Source organism: Vipera ursinii, assembly GCF_947247035.1.
Source record: "Vipera ursinii genome assembly, chromosome: 2".
In the NCBI taxonomy this organism is placed as follows: Eukaryota; Metazoa; Chordata; class Lepidosauria; order Squamata; family Viperidae; genus Vipera; species Vipera ursinii.
In genome coordinates, this window is record NC_139513.1 from 260,041,657 (window position 1) to 260,066,909 (window position 25,253).

The 25,253-nt window shown below is 40.0% G+C and overlaps 1 protein-coding gene across 1 annotated transcript in view; it reads right to left on the bottom strand.

Annotated features, from left to right (window-relative positions):
* The window catches only part of RASGRF2 (Ras protein specific guanine nucleotide releasing factor 2), a gene marked incomplete at its 5' end in the record, with an annotated part of 128,325 nt that overhangs the window by 64,745 nt on the left and 38,327 nt on the right, over positions 1-25,253 (bottom strand). Inside the window, 8 exons of the mRNA XM_083357247.1 lie at positions 3,182-3,300; positions 7,312-7,421; positions 8,743-8,936; positions 9,520-9,599; positions 10,625-10,878; positions 17,010-17,099; positions 18,062-18,209; positions 20,569-20,675. Of these exons, the coding sequence (XP_083213373.1) occupies positions 3,182-3,300; positions 7,312-7,421; positions 8,743-8,936; positions 9,520-9,599; positions 10,625-10,878; positions 17,010-17,099; positions 18,062-18,209; positions 20,569-20,675 (1,102 nt within the window). The remainder of the gene's footprint in view (positions 1-3,181; positions 3,301-7,311; positions 7,422-8,742; positions 8,937-9,519; positions 9,600-10,624; positions 10,879-17,009; positions 17,100-18,061; positions 18,210-20,568; positions 20,676-25,253) is intronic.

A 25,253-nucleotide genomic window follows, 5' to 3' on the forward strand; every position in this document is an offset into this window, starting at 1 on the left:
GGCAATACCTGGAAACAACAGAATTGAAGAGAAAGAACTGGAGAAAATATCAACATACAAACATGTGTAAGTAGAAATAGAATGACTATGGCAAAAAAAGGTAGAAATAGTAGTAATAGGCGCCATGGGTGCAATCCCAAAACAAATGGAGCACCACTTAAATATCATCAGCACCACTTAAACATCATTCACCATTAGTCAATTGCAAAAGGCAGCTTTATTTGGAACAGCTTACATTCTGTGGTGATATCTGTAACACCATCAAACATCCATATTGGGTCTATGACAAATTGCCACAGCCAACTCATTGCAGCCAACTCGCCATGGCCAACTCACCACAGCCAACTCGCCATAGCCAACTCACCATGGCCAACTCACTGCCAGACTATTTGCCATGGCCAACTCGCAGTGGGACAACTCATTGCAAGACAAAAGTTACATTAATATCAAAGAAATGATGAAAAAGAATCATTAAAGAAAGGATGCAAAAGGAAGGACAGAATGAAATGTGAATGGTAAAAATTAAAATAATTTTTAATTTATTTTAAATAATTAAATAGAATTGTTAAATTGAGTTATCCCACGGCAAGTTGGCTGTGGCAAGTTGATCATGGCAAGTTAGCCTCAGTGAGTTGGCTGTGGCAAGTTGTCCCATTCCCTCCATATCTGCCTATCCCAGATCCTCTGGAAGGACCCAATAGGCGGACAAAAATACCAAATCAAATCTGAAGATTTAGCTCTCTGTGTGATGAAGTTTATAGGGTGTGTGTGTGTGTGTGTGTGTGTGTGTGTGTGTGTGTGTGTGTGTGTAGGCACAAATGTAAACAGGCAGTGAATACATATTAATACACCAAAATATAATATAATACACAGCATTTAGAGTCATATATATTAGCATACTTCTATAAGGTTTACCCATGTAGTGGTTTAACATTAATAAAATTCACTTGCCTTTTTGAAGTCTACATACAACAAAACCATTTTTAGTTTTCAATATTTCAAGCATAATCCCCTCACAAACATAAAAAAGATCAAGACATCATTAATAAATTTATTTAATTCCACGCTGTCAGAATTATTTCCCAAGAATACAGTTATCCAAAACTGAGTAGGCACACATATGATACAGATGCTTTGTAATAAAACCTTGGAAGGTTTTTTTTAAGTAATTCATATAGATTTACTGACAAACACTAAAAAACTCTGCCAAGTACCACAGGGAAATCTTGATAATATGACCAGATAAAACCTGCAGTATTGGCATTTAATTAGAATTGTTTTATTTATATTATTTGTTCATCTTGTAGAATAAGTCCTTTTCCACACTTCATAAAAGAAAGTACTCATCATAAAAATATTAAGTATAAGTGAATGAATCCTAATACTAAAATATACTCTTTTATACCACTGCCATGACTCAAACTTTTCTGTTTTATAGCTATTTCATTTTCAATTCATGGACAGAAAATACAAGGAAAACACTGATTTGAAGGATTTACTTTAATACCAACATTTAGAAGTTGTGTGGATGGAAACAAGATTATTTAAAACACCGGCACCTTAACATCAAATTATAGACATCTAAAATTCTTCCAGTCATTCATAGTATCCATAAAAAAATCTGTTCTTTTCTTCTATTTATTTTTCTCCTTTCCTACATTCCCTAGCAGAACATACCACATTAATCTAAATCTATTTTCTATATTATTTGGAGAATTGTTTTCTACTACAATAATCTGGAATTTTTATATAAATTTGGAAATCTGCGTTAGCTTTCTGTAGAAATTCTCTTTGGAAAAAAAAGAATCCAATCAAATATATCTATAAAATTTCCTGTTTGAGGAAATTCTGCCATGCATTTCCCACTGGGTAATTTAAACATTTTCTCCATCTCCACTGCCAACGTTACAAACAATGAACTCCTTAGGAACATAGAGACATTAAATCAACAGCTTATATCCGATGTTGGAATCTGTTTTTCAAAGAAAACATTCCATTAGAGATGGGCAAATGGCTTTGGGGTCTCTTAAGGCAAACCATTAGATTGTGGCCGTCATTTCATTCTATAAAGTACAAACACAAAGCAACCATACATTGCTTCAGCATTTTCTGTAGCACAAATGTGCAATAAATAGGTTACAGTGATTGCTCCTCTCCATGATTTCAGCCAGCCAGATATGTCTTCCTCTAGTATTTCTGTTATTATCTGCTTAAAGTTGTCTCTTAATTCCTTGAAGGGTTCTAATTTAATTTAATTTAATTTAATTTATTGAGATTTCTATACCGCCCTTCTCCCAAGGGACTCAGGGCGGTTCACAGGGCATAAATATAAATGACAATACAAAAATTAAAAGACAATTAAATCAATGCCCAAGTTAAAACAAGAATAATAAAACAAGTCTATAAAAACCCATTCTTTATACTTCTGCTACCACTTCTTTATACGAACAGTATTAGAATCTCATAAGAAGGAGAATTCAGAGAATTAAGTACACAATTAGCATATATGATAGCAGTTCCCACCACAGTTATATAAATAATGTTTTAGAACATTTGGTAAGCTTCCACAAGGACTACAGAGAGATCTTCCAATTGGCAGAACTGAGGCAAATCCCAAGATATTTCACACTATGGTTTTAAAACTCTGACACTGTGAATGATTTTAATTTAAAAAGAAATCAAATTATATCTGTCTGAGCTGTTCTAGAAGTACAAATGAAAAATGGGAATAACAAACAACTTTTTTCATTCCTCACAATCGCTCCGCCATTTGACAAAGCTTCAAGTACTTCAAGTTTCTCCTGTGCTTTTGCCCGAATGTTGGCATCATTTGGGATTGCAACATCTATCGGCCAGACAGAACTATTTTCCATGGTGCTGGAGATAATTTCTGGTCCATTGAAGATGATAGTCCGGTCACTGTGTGTGTGACTTTCCCATGGGTGCTTTATTATTATAGTGCTGTTTTTCATGTCTCCTGGAAAAAAAACAGCACAGAGGTAGGGCTCAACAGCAGCCCGGAAATTACAAATATATAGATGTGCAGATGTCAAAAACAGGTATTTTGCATCTTATACTTCCCAGTGATGCCAACATAAACTCTATTGTTTTCAATTTCATTTTCCCTTCATATTCTATAACTGCATAATCAATACATGCATGTTAAATTTATTGGTCTTACCTTGTCGTATAAAAGTCTGGCTGGTGTCCAATAATATGTCACAACCTTCTACTATCATTCTTTCTATTGCAAGATTTTTCCGTATATTTTCTGTATCACTCACTTCATCGTGCATTATTCTATTGTAAATGAGAGGGCAAAAAATCAGTTATCTAGTTATAAATTTGTAAAGAAAGAACAGCTTGGATGAACTATATGGCCAGCATAAGACTGTCTATGTGTATCATAACTGAAATTTGTTTGGTCGAAGTGGACTGCTATCCTTGACAAAGTTTGTCTATTATCTCCCCTGACAATCAATCACATCAAGATCTCCTCCATACCAGCACACTGAATAGTTAATTGCCTCTTTCGTTAGCAATTGCTGTTCCTGTTTTTCAAGCTATTTTACTTTGGAACTTCCCTTAACAAATTTCCCCAACTGGGGAACAATTTAAAACATATTATTTCATTTATTATACCAACATGGGGAGAGGACTGTCTCTCACAACAGCCCCACTAAATTGTTCACTAGTCTTATAAGAATAGTTTTGGTCAGTTATCTATCCCATTGCTGGCTAAGATTGCAATTCACTTGGGTAGTTGGAAATGCATGTGTTTTTTTTAGATTCTTATGCTCTCCAGATCATGCTTTAAGCCATGGGGAATTTGAGGGCAAGAGTTCTTTTGGACAGATGGATAGACAGGTCCCAAGTGTGAGAGATCAAAAAATATATGACAGGAATCATAGGGAAGTAGGGATAACCAATAATTTCTTCAGAATCTTCACCCTTGACCCTGGGCAAACTGCTAATAATCTTGGTGTAAGGCAAACTCTGGTAAAAGCGCCCCCCCCTTTTGCATTTCACCACCTAGACCAGGGGTGTCAAACTCAATTTCAATGAGGGCCGCATCAGCATTGCGGTTGCCCTCAAGGGGCCGGGTGGGTGTGGCCTGGGTGGGCGTGCCCTACTGGGTGGGCATGGCTAGAATGCATATGGCCTACTGGGTGGGCGTGGCCAGCTCTACATTGTTGGCATCAAGGGTGCCTATGGGGGCCTGGGCAGGAGTGAGACAGATCTGAGGGTCTCTGGCAGGAGGAGGGTCTCTGGGCCAGGGCCAAGACAGTGGGGGCCGTTCCCTCACTGTTTCCAGGATGGCTTCGCGGGCTGCATGAAACCACTTCACGGGCCGGATCCGGCCCCCGGGCCTTGTGTTTGACATGTCTGACCTAGACTAAAAATTGCAACCCTGGATAGCATACAATCAACAAACAAGTAACCAATAAATTTTAAAAAGCAGTACAAGAATGATAATATAAAGACCATACAGAATGGCTTTGACAGAGGCAGGGAAGATCTGTTACCATGGCAACAAACAGATACATATGGCTTAAGCCCATACAAAGATAAAAGATTTATGAAAATGCCTAAAGAAGGTGCCCCCCCCCCCGGCAATTCACATGAAGATAAAAGAGGGAGAAGAGAATGCACATTCAGAAACTTGCTAGTTTCTGTTGGTACAGTTATTTTAATAAAAGTAATTTTACATGGCATCTGTTTCTTGATCTGGTCTACCTTGTAGGGCTGATATACAATAATTAATTGGAAATTCTGATTCTGGTGGATTTCAGTGTCCACATCTAGGGGCAGGACAGTCTGGGAAAGTTTAGTTCATGACCTCTTTTGCAACTATGGGCACATACCAGGCAATGTTAAGCTTAAATCAAACATTACATTTTCTATCCAACTCAAAGCACTTGGCTTGTTATTTGAAAAAAAGATGACATTCTAATTTTGTCATAGTCAGATCACTTTCTGTATAGCTCCTCCCAATCATATCCTGTGACCTCCACAGGTCAGAGGCCTGATTGAGGCAGCATGTCCAGATACCTTTTGGATCCAGATGGATTCCAATAGGCACGTATCGATTTTTCCAGCAATCTGACAGATAGTTCCATGAAATGCTACTTTTAAATCTGGAATTCAGAGACAACCAGGGTCATACATGTATTTGTCCTCAGCAGCCTCTTACTATCTGCCACCCCTGTGGAGCTCTTCATTTTACTGAAAAGATCCAGGAGATGAAATGGCAGGATAAATGCCTAGCATGCCAGTGGAAGAAGATCCCAATAAATCTGAATGAATACCTGTAAGAGCTCACATTCAACTCTACACATTGGCAGTAAAAGCTTCAAAGCTTTAGTAACCTCTGCTCTTACTGCATTGATGGGATACACCATCATGATCTACTTTAAAGTTACCTGCTTCTAGTTGGGGAAAAGCAGACAAAATGATTTGTCCCCCAAGCTGTTGTTCAAGCTTCATCTTGTGCCCATCTTTCTATTTTGGGGTAAAGTAATTGGCAAGGAAGTGGCATGTAAGCTGCAATGTATCCCCAAAGAAGCAAATTGTTTGAATCCCTTTCAGTTTGGTTCAGATGTGGGCACAGGATGAAACTTGAACTGATCCATCTTATAGAGCTTTTTGTCATGGCCTAGATAGGAATGCAGCCCTCTCTTGTTACTTTTTCTTGGTGGTATGCAATACCCTCCATCAGGTTCTACATTTAGGCAAGAAAAACCAAATGTGCAGGTATAGTATATGTGGTTCCTTGCTCAATAGTAGTAACTGTGAGAGGGATCTTGGAGTTCTAGTGGACAATCACTTAAAAATGAGCCAGCAGTGTGCTGCAGCTGCCAAAAAGCCAACACAGTGCTAGGCTGCATTAACAGAGGGATAGAATCAAGATCACGTGAAGTATTAATACCACTTTATAATGCCTTGGTAAGGCCACACTTAGAATATTACATCCAATTTTGGTCACCATAATGTAAAAAAGATGTTGAGACTCTAGAAAGAGTACAGAGAAGAGCAACAAAGATGATTAGGGGACTGGAGGCTAAAACGTATAGAGAACAGTTGCTGACATTGGGTATGTCTAGCAGTGTTGCAATATCTCAGGGGCTGCCATAAAGAAGAGGGAGCCAAGCTATTCTCCAAAGCACCTGAAAGCAGGACAAGAAGCAATGGATGGAAACAAGTCAAGGAGAGAAGCAACCTAGAACTAAGGAGAAACTTCCTGACAATTAGAACAATTAACCAGTGGAACAACCTGCCTCCAACGGTGAATGCTCCAACACTGGAAGTTTTTAAGAAGAAACTGGACAGACTGATTTGCCATGTTTCTACCCTTTCCTAAGTGGGCCATTCCAGACAGGGATGAAAGAGAGGTCAAATCAGTGAATTTTCTGTTATGATAGCCCCCTGCTTTTCATTGTTTATCTGAAATTGCTAGGAAAGATTATCCATTGGTTAGGATGAACCAATATATCTTAAGTATATTGAAGACATTCAATTACACTGTTCCAAGCTGAGATGGAGATATTGACCTGTGTGAATATGGATGTGATAAAATTAATTTAAATTGAACACTGGGAAGACTAAGTTCTTTTTTTCAAAAACTATCTGATTTTAATTACTGAAGGCTGTAAACTGGATTACTACAATGTTCTTTACATGTGACATGAGCTTTTAAGGACTACTTGGAAACTATAATTAGTGAAAGATGTGACAGTCCACTTCTCAATGGGTAACAATCATATAACTATACTTCACTAAGTCTGTAGGCCTGCATTGGCTTCTGATAGGATTTGGGTACATTTCAAAAGCTTTCATGACTTGGCTCCCAGGTCTCTCCAGAACTGCCTCTTTGAAGAAAAACCAACCTGCCCTATAAGTTCATGCCATAAGCTAATATTTAAAGTTCCTCCTACTTGACGTTTTAAAGGGAATGGGAACAGGGTTTCTCTACTGCAGTTCTTTCAATTTCAAATATTCTCCTCCCAGAAAGTCAGTTGGTATATTTCTCCAATGGAGAGCTATTAAGAGTGCTGTTTTGTAGAGTCTTTGACCTGGAATAGTCTCCAATGGGATTCAGCACCAGTGGAAATTGTTTAGATATATTGTTGAATTTGTTTTGATTGTTGTGTCTTTATAGACGTTACTTTGAGCTACTATTCTTTTGGAGCCTGGCCTTATAAAAACATAATAAATAAAATATACAAGTCCAATTTAAAAAATATATATCTGATTTTACATATTATAACTTCTGTTCTAGATGTATATATTGAGAACAAAAAGCAGTCAAACCTTGAAAGTTCTTCCAGTTTCGATTTAGCAAACTCAAGGCTCTTCCTTTCCACATGTTCATGTGGTGTATGAGCTAGAAGTTCATGAAGGGTGATAATATATCTAGGAATCTAAAGGATTGAAAATATTGATCAGTAATGCTTTTTAAATGTATAATTAATTATAACATATGTTTTCTATCTTGGATTTTCTTACAGTACAATACAATACAATCTAAAAAAATAGCATTTACTATTTCAGAAATCAGAAAATAGAATTATAGAGTAGGAAGAGGTCGTTGAGGCCACTGAATCCTTGGCTCAGCACAGGAGTCTTCAGAGTCCAAAAAATTACTTTAAAATAGCAATTCTAATTCAGTGAGAGTAATATGAACATAGCATGCATTTGTTTCTAAATCTTAAATTGAATTGGTTTTTTCCCCAAAGTCATCCAAAGTGAAACAGATTAATCTTTAATCTTTGACCTGGCTTCAGATATGTGTGGAGTATCAGGGCAGCTATTAAAGCTCTAATAAGCTGCTTTAGGGGAGTTGCTGCTTTCATTAACTATGCTGAGGGCAGCTGTCACATAGAAAAATAAAAGTTGCTTCACTTAAATTGCTGGAGGGGGAGGGAAGGCTATTTTCCAATGAAATTGTAGTGACAGGTTTTCTTGATAGGGATGAACTCCCTCCATCCCAGCTGTTTTCACCAAAATGAACCTTTATTTTTCTCCTCCTAAGTGATTATTTGACAGCTGTCACTGTTAGTCTTAATGTCCAAGCTAGGACTTTGGTAGCAGATTTTTCATGAGTTAATAACAGTAGCTGCCATATAATTATTTGAAGTGGAATAATCTGTAGCTGCAGAAAGCCACAGCAAGTTCTGAAAGCATGCTGCAATGGGCACAGCATATCAGCAGAAGTATTTTGAAAGCTTTTCTTCCAGCCAGGGTGCTATCCAGGACCAGTTTACATATTTCTCTTATTTGGGCTTAACAATCCTTTTTAACCAGAGTACCATGGCATCAACAGCATACATAGCTGATGCAGTCTTCATTCCCTAAGTGGATTGTGACTTCTATGCATACTTAGATGGGCTTAGATGTGCATTCCTGCAGTTTTACAGTGCCATTTGGGTATCCTCCCAAATATTTTAATTTTCATAGATAAAAATTAACTATAATGTAAAAATACATCACTGCAAATTTATGATTGAAAAATAATAAACAACAAAATACTAATGCCTATGAAATATCTGACCAATCTTACAAAAGACTGTAATACAGTATCTCTCGTGATTGAATAAAATACAAAAATTTATACTATAGCAATTTTCTTCAGTTTAGTGAGTCCAGGTTAGCTACTCTTTCTAACAACATCATTTGGGAAAGATTATTTGACAGCAAAAGTCATTAGGATGATAATAAAAATAATGCAAGCAGTAAAATTACCTGAAACATAGGGTAGGTAAGGAATGTTTCAAGCATTCTGCCTTCACATGCAGTGTTGGATTCATATTGCTTTAAGAGTTTGTCAAAATCTCTGTTCTGCTTGCAGTTTGCCAGCACCTGTAGGCTATACTGGTGGTTTCTAACAAATTCTTGATATATATTCAGCATTGGTAAAAGAATATCAAATAAATCAGCTACAAAGACAAAAAGATTTTTGCAGTCATTCCTTTTCCTTCACAGAAATAAAAAGTTTAAACCAAATTAATTCTATTTGTAGCATTGTATAATTACAGGTGTTAAAAAGGAAGGCAAAAACTTTATTAAACTTGCCTCCAATACTGTCACAATTTGACAGCTCAGGAGTTCTTCTGAGAACTTTAAGTGATTTGATATAGTTTTATCTATATTAATAAGTTTAACATGAAGCCTCTTTGTAAGTATATCTCATGCTAGGACAGAACTTCAAATGACAGGAAAATCACATTTGTCTTATTTCTGCCTGTAATATAATTATTATTTTTTTTAAAAACCAAATTTCTGACTGAAGAAAAAAAAAGCTATAAACTTTATATCAAAGTAATGAAATACAGTGCATCTTCCTAACATTGTTACACCTTTTGGAACAAAGAATACACAGGTGGACACTGCAAGTTTCTAAATTTATCTCACAGGGCAAATAAAAAAACTTACTGAAAGAAAACTTAAAAAAAAGCTTAACTTTCAAATAAAACAATATAATACTACTCTTTAAACACAGAAACCAACACACAATGTTACCTAAAATTAAGGTAGGCCAGTTTGCTATTCTTGCTTTTAATCCTTGATGAAATATTTCATGAAGGAACATTATAGTTTCACTGGAGAGAAATAAGAGTTGACAAAATAAAACAAAAATTAAAAATCTGTGTAAAATATATTATTTGAAATTATCAGCACATATCATGAAATGACTATCAAACAGGCTATTGCCACCCCAAAACCTTTGGGATGCAGTGAGTTAGAACTTTAAAAATATATAAAATTACAGAGTATTTGTCCATAGTTTTGAAATAATAAACAATATTTTTATTTAACTATATTTACTTAAAGAATTTATACAGCTGCCCAACTTGGACATTATCTCTGGACGGTTTACAAAAGAAAAAAGATTAAATACACAATAAACAGAATCAACAAGAAGAAACCTGTACAGAGTTCTAATTTAGGCACAAAATGAGGATGATTATCAAGTAGCATCTGTATCTCTTTTAATAGCGGTAGGCAGAATATCCCCAGATTGGGCATTCTGTGAATGGGGAGTGACAATTTTGGAACCACTAAATTCTAAGCCAATCTGATCAGTTAAATGTTGCAAATACATGCACATCAGCTACACAAAACTCCCAAACTTAAGTTATTTAAAGAGCTGAAAGTGAAACTAAAACACCTAAATTTGCTAGGCTGAGAAGCCCAGCAGAAGTTTATCTTCTTGCAGCTTCTATCCTAATTGGTATGATTGGCAAGGATATCAAAGAGTCCATAGATGCACCATTTGACTTTGATGCAGCCATTTGGATTATCTGTCCACTAGTTTTATAATATTCAAGGCCATATGTTATTCAATTTAATCTTGAAAATATCAACATAAATCAGTTTTCCATTTTGTTCCAATGAAGCTACTGCAATTAGGGGTGAAAAACTGGAATTCATCTAGTCTTCCCCTGCAACCCAAAAGAGAAAGGAAGTAAGAGTTTTCAATGTCAAAATTCTAAAAATTAAATGCAATCATATGCTACACATTGTACAGATTTTTAGTACTATAAATCAAAGTCAGGCAGACTGATAGAAAACAATTTCATGCAATCATATTGGAATGAGTTTTTAAAAATGTATCCAATAATACCTGTTAAGGAAGATGCTGCTAACATCATCATGACTAATAGGTGGTTTCTTTGAACTTGCAGCCATTCTTAAGGGCCTTAGAAAACAATTCACAAGGATATAAAGTTGATGCACATATTCAGATTCTGCCTCAACCATGTTGAAAGCTATCTGGTTTCTTTTTCGCATACTTTCTGCATGTGGAGAACAAATATAATCTTGGACAATTGTCTTCCATTTTCTTCTACACAACCAACCACGCATAAAGCTCTGTACCTAAAGAGTGAATTTAAAAGTAAATCAAAATTTACTATGGTCACAGACCATCATTACAAATAAAAGCATTAAAAACAACAGTAATAGTAAAAAATAAAAATAAAGACAGAATAATATATTGTGATGGGTAGTGGATTAACAGTGGGCAGTTACAAGTTTGCCTAATTTTACATGCAGCATAACAGAATTTGGCCACCTTCAGAGAAACTACTTCATACTGATCTGATTTAAAAAAAACTTTTTAATGGTCTTTGAAATGCCACAAGGAAGAGAGAGTCAAGCTATTCTCCAAAGCGCCTGAAGGCACGACAAGAAGCAATGGATGGAAACTAATCAAAGAGAGAAGCAACCTAGAACTAATGAGAAACTCCCTGACAGTTAGAACAATTAACCAGTGGAAACATGCCTCCAGAAGCGGTGAATGCTCCAACACTGGAAGTTTTTAAGAAGAGACTGGACAACCATTTGTCTGAAATGGTATAGGGCTGTGGTGGCGAACCTATAGCATGCGTGCTACAGGTGGCACACAGAGCCTTCTCTGCAGGCACGCGTGCCGTTGCCCCAGTCCTAGGCCTTGAGCTGGGTTTTATAAAACCTTTTCTGGTTGATACGTAGGTCAAGGATTACGCGGAGACAGCTGGCTCGGCTACTTAGATTTATTGAGGTACACCAAGGCAAGGCAGTGGGGTTACAGCTCCCTTTTATAGCCCGCTGTCCGTTGGTTCCTCCAATCCTGGACCCGCTGTTTTCCCGCTCGCCGGATGGGCCAATCGTCTGCGTCGGTTTCTGACAGCTCGGGTCCGCGTGTGGAGCTGTCAACGTGGCGCCTGCGTAGTTGCTACCGGCAATTTGACAGCTGTCAAATTGCCGCGTGCTTATCTGTCAATGGTGATTTACCTCACGTAGCGTTTCAAACCATTTCATAACTTGATGTAACATAACTAACAGTTAATAACAATTAACAGATGAATACATATCACCCCTTACCCCTCCCCCAAACTGGTGTAATTCCTCTCCCTTGGTTGTTGTGTGTTACCCCGCCATTCATAGTCTCGCAAATACGTTGGTGGTTGTCTCCTTCGGCAGGAGCATCTTGGGGTTCCGTCGTTCTCTTGTTCCCCTTCCCCCAGTGTTGGTTGGTGGAATGTGGGAATTTAACGGGTTCCGGTTGTCATTTGTGGGGGTGATGTACGGGGCGGGGTTGGTGGCGGAATGTTTTGGGGTTGCCGGTTTCTTAATTGGTCTATGTGTCTGCAGATCTGTCCATTGAGTTGTGTCTGTATAATGTATGAGAGTGGTCCCGTTTGGTCAATTATGGTGCCCTGCAGCCATTTTGGTCCAGATGCATAGTTACGGGCCCATACGGTTTGGCCTATGGAAAATGTTCTTGATGGCAGGGGTTGTTGTATTTCGATGTTGCCTCTGTCTGGGTGCATTCTATCCAGGCGAGTGATCAGCCTTCGTCCCCATCGTAGTTCTGCCGGTGATTTTCCAGTGGTAGTGCATGGAGTGGTGTGCTGGGCGAGAAGGTATTGGGAGAGTCTGCGATGCCAGTTGCCCTGCACTATTTTTCTGAGGGCGTCTTTGGTGGACCTTACCATGACTTCAGCCATCCCGTTGGAGGAGGGGTGGAAGGGAGCCGATGTAACGTGTTTAATAGAGTTGCCCCTCGTGAATATCTGAAATTCGCGAGATGTAAATTGGGGTCCATTGTCAGTAACAAGGGTGTCAGGGAGGCCGTGTGTAGCGAAAAACCCCGTAAAGCCTGGATTGTATTGGTAGTGGTGGTGCTGTGGACTGGGGCAATTTCTAGCCATTTTGAAAAACTATCTACTGCAATTAGGAATGTTTGCCCCTGGAATGGTCCTGCGAAATCCAGATGGACCCTGGACCATGGGTTTTTAGTTGCCTCCCATCTGTGTGGTGTGTTTTGAGGTGGGGCTGATCTTGTCAATTGGCATGGGTAACAGCCCGGGACATAATTTTCAATGTTGCTGTCTATGTCCGGCCACCACACATAGCTCCTTGCTAGGGCTTTCATTTTTACGATCCCGGGATGGCCCTCGTGAAGTGTTAGTAGGGTTTTTTCTCGGTGTTTTTGGGGAACTACCACCCTATTTCCCCACAGAAGGCACCCTAGGTGGGCTGATAGCTCGTGTCGTCTAGCAAAAAATGGCTTAAATTCCTCCCCCGGGCAAGTGGTTGGCCATCCTGCGGAGACCCATTGATATATTCGGCTGCAAATTTTGTCAGTGGCTGTAGCCGAGGAGATGTCCTTAGCTGTCAAGGGGGTATCTGGAAGTTCTGTGATTGCCAGAATATGCCCAGCTGGAGCTGGGTCTGGATCTGAGTCAGGCAGGGGCAGCCTGCTGAGCCCGTCTGCGTGTCCTAGTTCTTTTCCTGGCTTGTGGATTAATTGGAACGAATAGGCTGACAAGAAGGTTGACCAACGCAGTATTCTAGGTGACAGTATTTGCGGGGTTAGCTTGTTCCACGTGAATATGCCCAGAAGGGGCTTGTGGTCGGTGTATATGGTAAACGTTCTACCGTATAGGTAGTCGTGGAACTTCTTGACTCCCGCAACGATGGCTAGCGCTTCCCTGTCAATTTGGGCGTAATTTCTTTCTGCCTTTGTAAGGGTCCTAGAATAGAACGCTATAGGTTTTTGTTCCCCTGAGTCTAAGAGATGACTTAATACTGCTCCTATCCCGTATGGAGATGCATCGCAGGCGATGCAGAGTGGAAGGTCTTCTCTGAATAATGTTACAGTAGAACTGTGGCATAGGGCGTTTTTGAGTATGTTAAAACTGGCATCGTGTTCGGATGTCCAGAGCCAGGGGCGTCCCTTGTCTAAGAGGCGGTGCAATGGTTCGGCTAGAGTAGCCTTGTGGGGTAAGAATGCATGATAAAAGTTCAAGAGTCCTAAGAACGCTTGTAACTCTTGCTTATTTTTAGGTGTTGGGGCAGCTTTGATAGCTTTGATTTTAGCATCAGTGGGGTGAACTCCGTGGGCATCTATTTTATAGCCTAAAAATTCTGTTGAGGGAACCCCTATTTGGCATTTCTGTTTGTGCAGTTTAAGACCTGCTGTTCTGAATCTGGTCAGAACAGCTGACAGGCGCTCTGCCAAATTTTCTTTATTTTCTCCGGCGATGAGGACATCGTCGAAATAGGGGCATACCCCAGGAATCCCTTTTAATGTTTTTTCCATTACTTCTTGGAAGATTCCTGGGGCTGCTGAAATGCCAAACTGTAAGCGTTTGACTTTAAAAGCCCCGCGGTGAGTTACAATCGTTTGCGCATCTGCGGTTTCAGGAGTTACTGGAAGTTGCAAATACGCTTGCGCCAAATCAAGTTTGTCAAAGATGGCGCCGGACCTAATAGAAGAGAGGACGTCTTTCACCGCGGGGACCGGGTAAGCATGTGCGTTTAGTGCCCGGTTTAGAGTAGCTTTATAATCGGCACATAATCTAATTTGGCCGTTAGGTTTTATAGGTGTCACTATAGGGGTTTCCCAGGTCCCACCGTCGGTGGGTTCTAGGACTCCAATTTTGACGAGGCGGTCCAGCTCGTCCTCAATTTTTTGTTTGAGGGCGAACGGGACCCTTCGTGCTCGAATTCTTATGGGTGGTACCTCTGGTTTCAGATTAAGGGTGATCGGGGGCCCTGTATAAGTCCCAAGGGAACCGTCAAAGACGTCTGCAAATTGTTTGCAGACGTCTTCGAGGCTTGCAGCCTGTACTTTGTTGATGCCAGTTAGTTTTATGCCTAGTGCCCTGAACCAGTCCAGTCCGATTAGGTTGGATCTGTTCTCTTGGGTCACTAGGATGTTCAGGGGTCCTCGGAATTTTTAAAATTCCACTAGAATTTTTGCTTGACCCTTCAGGGGTATTTGGGACTTCTGGTAGTCCGCCAGGATCACCTGGGGAGGTTAAAAAAGGATTTGTCTCCTGTTTTTGCGGCAAATTTCCCTGAAGGTTTCCCCTGAAATGAGGGTGACTGCTGAGCCGGAGTCTACCTCCAGTTCGCAAGGTACCCCTTGTAGCCTGGCTTTAATTTTTACTTTAGGGGTTAGACTGTGGCTATCCCCCCCTCCTACCTTTTTGTTAATAGCCTGTACTAGGTGTCTGGGGGGCCTGGTTTTTTGTCTGGCCCAGGGTGTCATACCTGGGGACGTTGCCTCAACTTCGTGGAGCTCTCCGCGGTTGCGGCTTCTGCATGCCGTTTTGATGTGACCCGATTTTCCACAGTTGTGGCACCGGGCGTTCCTGAATCTGCAGGAGGATCTGATGTGGTTTCCTCCGCAGCTGGCACAAGCGACTCGGGGCTCTCGGTTGTTGTTCTTGGGTCTCGCCCCTTCCCTGTTGTCTGCTTTCCGGGTTTGGAGCTTTTCGAATCGACAGTGGATGGCGTCCACGTCGGTGAGGTCTTCTAGTTCCCCCTGGTCTCTGGGAACTGTTTCCCCCTGATTCATGGCCCCTGTTTGGTTATTTTCGGCCTTGGCGAAGTCTTCGGAGTGGGTGTTTTCGTACGCCTGAATCTCCCTAGTGACTTCAGCTAGATTCAGGGACGGTTTCGCCATTATTTTTCTCTGGAGGTGCTCGTCTCGGAGACCGATGACCAGCTGGTCCCTTATCCGGTCCTCCAGGTCCGGGAAGTGACACCATCTGGCGGCTTGTCTTACTCCCGCTACGAAGTCGGCTGCCGTTTCCCCTGGTCTTTGGTGACGCTTCGCGAACTGGACCCTCCAGTAGATCTCGGAATGGGTCGGCATATAGTGCTTGCTGAGCCTTTCTGTGAGCTCAGCATAGGTTACCTGCGCGACCGGCTCCGGGCTGCACAGACCGACGGCCACGTCGTACACTGCGGTCCCGCTGAGGTATAAGAGAGCTGCTGCCTTAGCCCGGTCTTCGGTTATTTTACTAACCAGCAGGTATCCCTCGACTTGGCCAAGGTGTGATTCCCAACGCTCGGGAAATCGGGTGTCAAATTCGCGTATCTGGCCGAAAGCTGCCATGCTGTCTCGGTTCTCCCTCGGCTTGCTTGAGGTGGAAGTTACAACTTCCCAGTGACTAGCTCTGAGCCTCCAGAAGGGAACCTTCCTAAGCTCAGTGACTTCAGCTTAGCAAGCCGATCCCACCCTCGTCGCCAGTGGTTGATACGTAGGTCGAGGATTACGCGGAGACAGCTGGCTCGGCTACTTAGATTTATTGAGGTACACCAAGGCAAGGCAGTGGGGTTACAGCTCCCTTTTATAGCCCGCTGTCCGTTGGTTCCGCCAATCCTGGACCCGCTGTTTTCCCGCTCGCCGGATGGGCCAATCGTCTGCGTCGGTTTCTGACAGCTCGGGTCCGCGTGTGGAGCTGTCAACGTGGCGCCTGCGTAGTTGCTACCGGCAATTTGACAGCTGTCAAATTGCCACGTGCTTATCTGTCAATGGTGATTTACCTCACGTAGCGTTTCAAACCATTTCATAACTTGATGTAACATAACTAACAGTTAATAACAATTAACAGATGAATACATATCACTTTTCGCTTTAGGCCTTTGCTGCTGTGTGGGGAAAAAAGGTTCAATCAATCAATTTCAATTTTTCGCGGGGAAAAAAGATCTTGCGAAGTTGGAATTGATTGATTGAACTTTTTAGTCCCACCCAGTCTGCCGTTACCACTGCAGCCATGCCCACTCAATGGGCCATGCCCACTCAATGGGCCATACCCACCCAATAGGCCACACCCACCCAGCACCCAATGATACATAAGTGGGTTTTGGGTTGCAGTTTGGGCACTCGGTCTCTAAAAGATTCGCCATCGCTGTCCTACCCCATCTCAAACTTATTTTTTTTCAGTAATAGCTTACGTTCAAAAGCTTAAAAATGCAATAGTCAGAATTTTTTTCTTTATAATTGTTTTCACAGAGTACTTTGATACATGACTTTTTGTCATGTGGACCTTATTAACATCACTGTCTCTGTCACCAAACAGTTCAGCAAGATAATTAGCTGTTCTGGAACACTTACTAAATGTTATGCTGCTCAGTTCAAATGAATATATATTCTCCTTAATTGAAAGAAAAAAATAGGAAATGTTATCACTTCACAATCTAAATAGAGTGGAAAAGTGGAAAAGTACCTTTTTAATCTTTTTAATATCTGGATCTTCTTCTTCTTGATTGCCTTGATATGGCCTCATTCGTTCTTTTGTTTTATTGAGAGCTACAATCTGGTAAAACCAACAAACAAAAATGTAGTTTTTGACAGATTTCAGAATATCACATCACATTTTGAAGATGTAATTTCAAGCCCCTGGTACTTTGAATAGTAACATCTCACTGGTTGTATAAACTTTCAATGTCTGAAAAAGGACTATATAAATTAACACTCACTCTTTTATGTTCCATTAGCTGAAAGATATAATGACCCATAGCAGAATCTTTCAATTACATTACTCCCATGATAATTATTTCAGGTTAAGGCCATGTAACATGCATTACATAAAACATATAAGGTCCAACAACTGTTTGATCTTAAATGTCATAAATGTTCTCATATTTGAACCTAAAAAAGGAGGATTTTTATTAAAGCAGATTGTCAGAGTTTGGTTTTAGATTGCCCAGCTTAGAATAACAAGCAAAATAATCCATTGTAGAAAAAAAGACAACCATTCCAAATAACATTCACAACCAACCTTGCAAAAATAATAAAATGATTAATAAACTTAAAACAACAAAATGGAAAGGTAATACATTTCATATTTAGATATTACTCCTTGCCAGAGTTTCATTATAATTATAATTGAGACTTTTGCCAATGATTGAAAAGGAAGCCAGACTATGAATTAGACAGCAGACGCTGAGCTTGTCGATCAGAAGGTCGAGTTCCATGTAACAGAGTGAGCACCTGTTACTCGTCCCAACTTCTGCCAACCTAGCAGTTCAAAAGCACATAAAAATGCAAGTAGAAAAATAGGGACCACTACGGTGGGAAGGTAACAGCATTCTGTGCGCCTTTGGTGTCTAGTCATGCTGGCCACATGACCACGGAGACATCCTCGGACAAGCACTGGCTCTTCGGCTTTGAAACAGAATGAGCACCAGCCCCTAGAGTTGGAAATGACTAGCACGCATGTGCGGGGGAACCTTTACCTTTTTTAGCAGCACAATAAGAATGAATTTTGAACTATACCTCTGATTTAAGCCTTTCAATTTCTGTTTCTTGATCTTCAAGCTGATGACGTAGCTGATTTGCTGAAATCTTTTCTGTCTCTACAATTTGAACTATATGGATATATTTTTGCATTAATACTTCCCTCTCAATTAGGATATCTGAATAGCTACAAGTTGAAAAAATAATGAAAATGTTTATGTTAGAAATTATATAGGCAACATATTTAAACAAGGTTTAAAATACTAGCTTCCATTATTCTTAGTAAATAAATTAGTAAGTATATTCCCACATATTTTTATGTTTTACAACTTATACATAAATCTTTTCAGGAATATTTAAATGTGCAAGGCTGAGAAAAAGAGCTTTATTGGTAATATTGATGTTAAGATACTCTTTATGTTTATCAAAACATAAATTATTTCATTAGGTGGTTTTCAACCAGTAAACTTCCTATTATTTTATATAAATTGTAGCTACTCACAGGGATTCTACATTGGTTTCTCTAGTATAAAATCATTATTTAATTTAGGGACACATAAAGTCTCCTTCTACTCCACTGCTACTGAATAGCAATGATCTCTGAAGGATAAGATTTGTCAATTCATGTAAGCTATACCTTACATGTACAGCCAGTTCCCTCTTCAATTAATGCTTTTTCCAGAACTACGCTGGGATGAGGCACCTTCATTTTTATAGGAAAGCAGCTATTTTTAATTCCAGATGCCCCTTCTGTGAAGCCTATTTATCCTGTTTAGTCACAAGCAGAAAGACAGGCAATGGAACAAGAAGGCTACAACTCTAACAGTCTTCAGCCTAAGCAACCAGGAAGGCTCTCTATTTTATATGGGAAAGCAAGACAGAAACCATATTCTATAGGGCTGCATCAGGAAAGGAATAACTCTCAATTAATAACTATGTATTTTGCATTTTGTCATGAATTAGATACACCTAAATTCCTTTAGCTGCCTCTGATTACAATCACAAACAGAATAATGTTTTTTTTAATTTATACCATATGTCTTATTTTGTTCCAAGAAAGAAATACCTTTTGTAAAACCCCACAAATAAAAGCAAAAAGTTACAATAAAAAATGAGGATAATAAAGGACTCTAGCCAGACATATGTCTGAGAATTCAGAGAAATATTTACAACCACGAAGAGCCAGTACTAGAACTTAACAAGATTTTCAACTGGGTGATTACTGAAAGTTTCACAGGAGAAAGTACAAATGTGTCTTTTCTAGTCAACTCCTTCATTAAAAAATGTAATGTTGAAGAAATTCCCTCTCAATCTTCTCATATTATCTGAAAAACCATAAATTCTAAATTCAGCATTAGCTAATAATTTACCAAATTTATAGACAGGTGCAATCCTAAAGGACTTTTGTGATAAAATACACAAAATATCTACCACAGAATAAAAGTAAAACACAGAATGCAAAATATATAGCAAAGCCAATTTATAAACCCTACCAAATGCCCCCCAGAAGGGCTGTTTCCAGCTGCTTCTCTGATATCCAATGTAAGATCCTCCTCTTAACTCCTTAGAAAGGGAACCAAAGCAACTTCTTCCAGTTACATCAGATTTCTATCATGATGCCACTGAGGCAGAGATAAAACTATAAGTAAACATCTTCTTTTAGAGAATGTATTTTAATGTCATGGTGTTATCAGAGTGGGTTGGTAACTTATTTCAGACTGTTTTTCAAAATATCTAGAGCTTTAGTGGATTAAAAAAAATGCCTTAAGGCATCCATTTTGTCCTTTTCTCAATAAGAAAATCCAGCCATAAAGGGGTGGGGGGGGGAAATTATATGTATATTTTAAAGGGTGGAAAATTCCAGGGGTACTAGGGGGAACTACAAAATGAATGCTGCAAGGCCACATTCGGCCCAGAAGTTATTTTTTCTTGTTTGTTTGTTTGTTTATTGTATTTTCCACCAATATCACAGTTCGAGGTTACTTGATACCATTAAAAAATGGTCTACATAGGTGCATTCAGCAATAATTCTTCATGTTACTTTACTGCAGACATGTCAAACTCGCAATGTCACGTGACGTCGCGCAACATGAGCTTTTTCACCATTGCCGGCAATGGGGTGGGCATGGTTTCCCAGTGATGCATCCGGCCCACAGGCTGGCGGTTTGACACCCCTGCTTTACTGTAACATGAATACATAATATAGAAGTGACTCAAGCTGCTGCTCCTATCTCAGAAGATATGACTATCCATACAGACAAAATAGATGACTCATGCTAGGTTAGTCCTACAGACCTGTGTATCAGGTATAGTGGACAAATGTGACAAAACAAGGTAAAGGGGGATTTTGGAGAGCTATGAATGATGTAGAAATGAACATAATGGCCTAAACTTTTCATGTTCTGCATTATAAGAGAAGCAGGCAAAGCAGGAGCTGGTAATGGTAAAGAAATCTCCAGGAGGGAGGGAAAAAGAAAAGGAAGGAAGGAAGACATTGCCTCTTAGCAAAAACCAAATTATTAGTAGCTAGCATTGGAATTTCATACCTGGCTTGCTGAATAGCCTCCACCCACTCTTCTCCATCTACTTCTTCCTCACAACGGAGCTCAAGAGGCTTCTGCCCTTCATGGCCAAAGAGGACTGTGAAATAATACTGCAAATAGTTTTAAAAAGGTTTAAATGTAGTAATGTAATGTCATATAATGTAACTAAATAAATATAATAAATTCAATAAAATAAAATGTAAATATTAACTAAATAGTACAATCAGGACATACAATGAACCCCTGCTTTGTCACAATTTATAGAGTTTTTTCTTGGTGAAACAGATTTCTGAAATCAGATCCTCTATTCAGGAAAAGAATTTGGCTTCAGAAACACACCTCAAGTTTGTAGAACACTCTCTTCACATCTATTCTAAACACATTGCATTGCCATTCTTAGGCTTCAGCACTAAAATTACCACAATGCTGCAGTCACCTGTATGTCATCATCATAAAAGGTGTTTTAAGCCAAACCATCTTTGATATCTCAGCAGCCTAGCATTATGGCTTAGCTAGCTTGTACCTCCTGACTCCTTTTATAACTGAACATAGCTTTTGAGCCACTCCTCAATCTTCTTATATCACCTGAATAAATGAGAGAGAGAAATAATAGTTTTCTGGTGGATTTCTATCCCATGTAGAGCACATGGCAATAATTCAATAGGGAAGGGACTAAGGCATGAGTGACTGAGCAGACCTTCCTAATCAAGGAACAGGCACAACTGATGCACAGCTTAAAGCTGTCTGAAGATATTCTAGCAATGGCTGCCACCATTACTGTTTCTAATGGTGAATGAATCATACAGGTATCATGACTGGTAGCTTGTCTGTCTATCTACCTACTTACTTACCTACCCTTATTTATATGGCCATCCATTTCAAACACGTAACTCTGTGTGTATTACAGCAACTAAAAACAATGCAAGAACAAACAAAAACTTACACAAGCTTCTTACGTCTCATAATTCTGTCTATTACTCTTGCAACACTGGCTATACAAATAGCACGATTTAATTATAGACAGCAAGGAAAATTATTTCTGGTCTATCCAAATTTCCCCCTTCATAGATTACTGCCTTGTTGTGGCGAAGGGGCTTGCGTGATTCAACAAAGCTATGAGCTATGCCGTGCAGGGCCACCCAAGATGGACAGGTCAAAGCAGAGTTCTGACAAAACGTGATCCACTGGAGAAGGAAATGGCAACCCACTCCAGTATCTTTGCCATGAAAACCTTGTGGACAGTACCAAAAGGCAAAACGATATGACGCTGGAAGATGAGCCCCTGAAGGCAAACCATGCAATATCACAGTAGTCCAAGTCTATGCCCCAACCACCAGTGCTGAAGAGGATGAAATTGACCTGTTCTATGAAGCCCTACAGCACCTTATAGAACTAACACCAAAAAAATGATGTCCTTATCATCATGGGGGATTGGAATGCTAAAGTAGGAAGCCAAAAGATAACGGGAATAACAGGCAAGTTTGGCCTTGGAGTACAAAATGAAGCAGGGCACAGGCTGATAGAATTTTGTCAAGAGAATACGATGGTCATAGCAAACACTCTTTTCCAACAACCCAAGAGACGGCTTTACACATGGACATCACCAGACGGTCAACACAGAAATCAGATTGACTATATGCTCTGCAGCCAAAGATGGAGAAGCTCTATACAGTCAGTAAAAACAAGACCAGGAGCTGACTGTGGCTCAGACCATGAGCTTCTTGTTGCAAAGTTTAGGCTTAAATTAAAGAAAGTAGGGAAAAGCGCTACTTGAGAATTGAGGCCTTTGAACTGTGGTCCTGGAGAAGACTCCTGCGAGTCCCTTGGACTGCAAGGCGATCAAACCGGTCAGTCCTAGAGGAGATCAACCCAGACTGCTCTTTAGAAGGCCAGATCCTGAAGCTAAACCTCAAATACTTTGGCCACCTAATGAGAAGGAAGGACTCACTGGAGAAGAGCCTAATGCTGAGAAAGATTGACGGCAATAGAAGAAGGGGACGACAGAGAATGAGGTGGCTGGATGGAGTCACTGAAGTAGTAGGCGTGAGTTTAAATGGACTCCAGAAAATGGTAGAGGACAGGAAGGCCTGGAGGAACGTTGTCCATAGGGTCGCATTGGGTCGGACATGACTTCGCAGCTAACAACAACACATTACTTGACGTTATCAGTTGAGAGAGAGAGAGAGAGAGAGAGAGAGAGAGAGAGAGAGAGAGAGAGAGAGAGAGAGAGAGAGACTTTGCCTTCTTGGGCCTATGTAATGATTCCAGACTAATTCCACCTTGACTCCTCCCCCCAGCTTGGCCAATCTCTTTCTGACAGTCCTAAAGTATTTCACCTGTATATCTTAAAATAAAGCAAATGCTGCAAAATGCCTTCTCAAGTGTTTTTTTTATGTGAAATAAACCCTATATTGGAAACATTTATATGTAGCAGAGATAATAATAATAATAATAATAATAATAATAATAATAATAATAATAATAAGGAGAAGAAGAAGAAGAGGAGGAGGAGGAGGAGGAGGAGGAGGAGGAGGAGGAGGTGGTTGGAAGGGACCTTGGAGGTCATCTAGTCCAACCCCTTGCTCAGGCAGGAAACCCTATACCATTTCAGACAAATGGCGTCCAGTCTCCTCTTAAAAATGTCCAGTGTTGGAGCATTCACCACTTCTGGAGGCAGGTTGTTCCACTGGTTAGTTGTTCTAACTGTCAGGAAGTTTCTCCTTAGTTCTAGGTTGCTTCTCTCCTTGACTAGTTTCCATCTGTTGCTTCTTGTCCTGCTTTCAGGTGCTTTGGAGAATAGCTTGACTCCCTCTTCTTTGTGGTAGCCCTTGAGATATTGGAACACTGCTATCATGTCACCCCTCACCCTTCTCTTCGTTAAACTACACATACCCAATTCCAGCAACCGTTCCCTGTATGTTTTAGCCTCCAGTCCCCCAATCATCTTTGTTGCTCTTCTCTGTACTCTTTCTAGAGTCTCAACGTCTTTTTTACATCGTGGTGACCAAAACTGGATGCAGTATTCCAGGTGTGGCCTTACCAAGGCATTGTAAAATGGTATTAGTACTTCACATGATCTTGATTCTATCCCTCTGTTAATGCAGCCTAGCACTGTGTTGGCTTTTTTGGCAGCTGCAGCACACTGCTGGCTCATATTGAAGTGATTGTCTACTAGGACTCCGAGATCCCTCTCACAGTTACTACTATTGAGCAAGGTAATACCTATACTATACCTGTGCATTTGATTTTTCCTGCCTAAGTGTAGAACCTTACTTTTTTCACCATTGAATTTCATTTTGTTAGATAGCACCCAGTATTCGAGTCTGTCCAGATCCTCCTGTATTTTAAGCCTATCTTCTGGAGTATTGGCTATTCCTGCCAGCTTGGTGTCGTCTGCAAATTTGATGAGTTCCCCATCTATCCCCTCATCCAAATCGTTGATGAAGATGTTGAAGAGCACTGGGCCCAGAACAGAGCCCTGCACCCCACTACACACTTCCTTCCATGTAGATGCAGTTCCATTGAGGACCACACGCTGAGTACGGCCTGTCAGCCAGCTACAAATCCATCTGGTGGTGATGCTATCTAACCCACATTTTTCTATCTTATCAAGTAGTAGGTTGTGATCTACTTTATCAAATGCCTTACTGAAGTCCAAGTAAATTATATCTACAGCATTCCTCTGGTCCACTAATTTTGTCACTTGGTCAAAGAATCCAATAAGATTTGTCTGGCATGATCTGTTTTTGACAAACCCATGTTGACTTTTAGTGATGACATTGTTTGCATCAAGGTGTTTGCTGATTTGTTGTTTATCTTTTCCAGAATCTTCCCAGGTATTGTGGTCAGGCTGATAGGTCTGTAATTTCCTGGATCTATTTTTTTTCCCTTTTTTGAATATGGGAACTACATCAGCTCTCTTCCAGTCCACTGGTGGTTCCCCAGTGCTCCAGGATCTTTGAAAAATATAGTTCAGTGGTTCTGAGATCACATCTGCCAGTTCCTTGAGAATCTTCGGGTGTAATCCATCTGGTCCTGGTGATTTGAACTCATCTAGACTGGAAAGGTGCTCACTTACCATTTTCTTGCCTATATTAACTTGTGTTTCTATTCTGTTTTTTATGGCACTGGTTTTGGTAGGTTGGCATGTTTTTTCCCTTTGTATAAAGACAGATGCAAAAAATGAGTTCTGCTTTCTCCCTGTTGCTTGTCACCTTCTTGCCACTTTCACCCACTAATGGACCAATCATTTCCTTCACTTTTTTCTTGTTTTTTACATGTTGAAAGAAGCTTTTTTGTTATTTTTTACTTCGGTTGCAAGCTTTAGTTCATTTTGAGCCTTAGCTTCCCTCACTTCATCTTTGCAGGCACGGGCTATTTGCTGATGTTCTGCCTTAGTTATGTGCCCCTCTTTCCACTTCTTATACTTGTCCTTTTTATCTTTCAATTTATCAGAGAGTTCTTTATGCAGCCATGCTGGTTTCTTTTGAGAGCTTTTATTTTTCTTCTTTGTTGGTATTGTTCTAGATTGGGCTTTTATTATCTCATTTTTCAAAATTTCCCAAGCTTCTTGAGTTGTTTTCCCCTTGAGGATTCTCATCCATGGAATCCTTCCCAAGCCCTCTCCAAGTTTATTGAAATTAGCTCTCTTATAGTCCAAGACTCTAGTTTGACTGTGTTCTATTGCT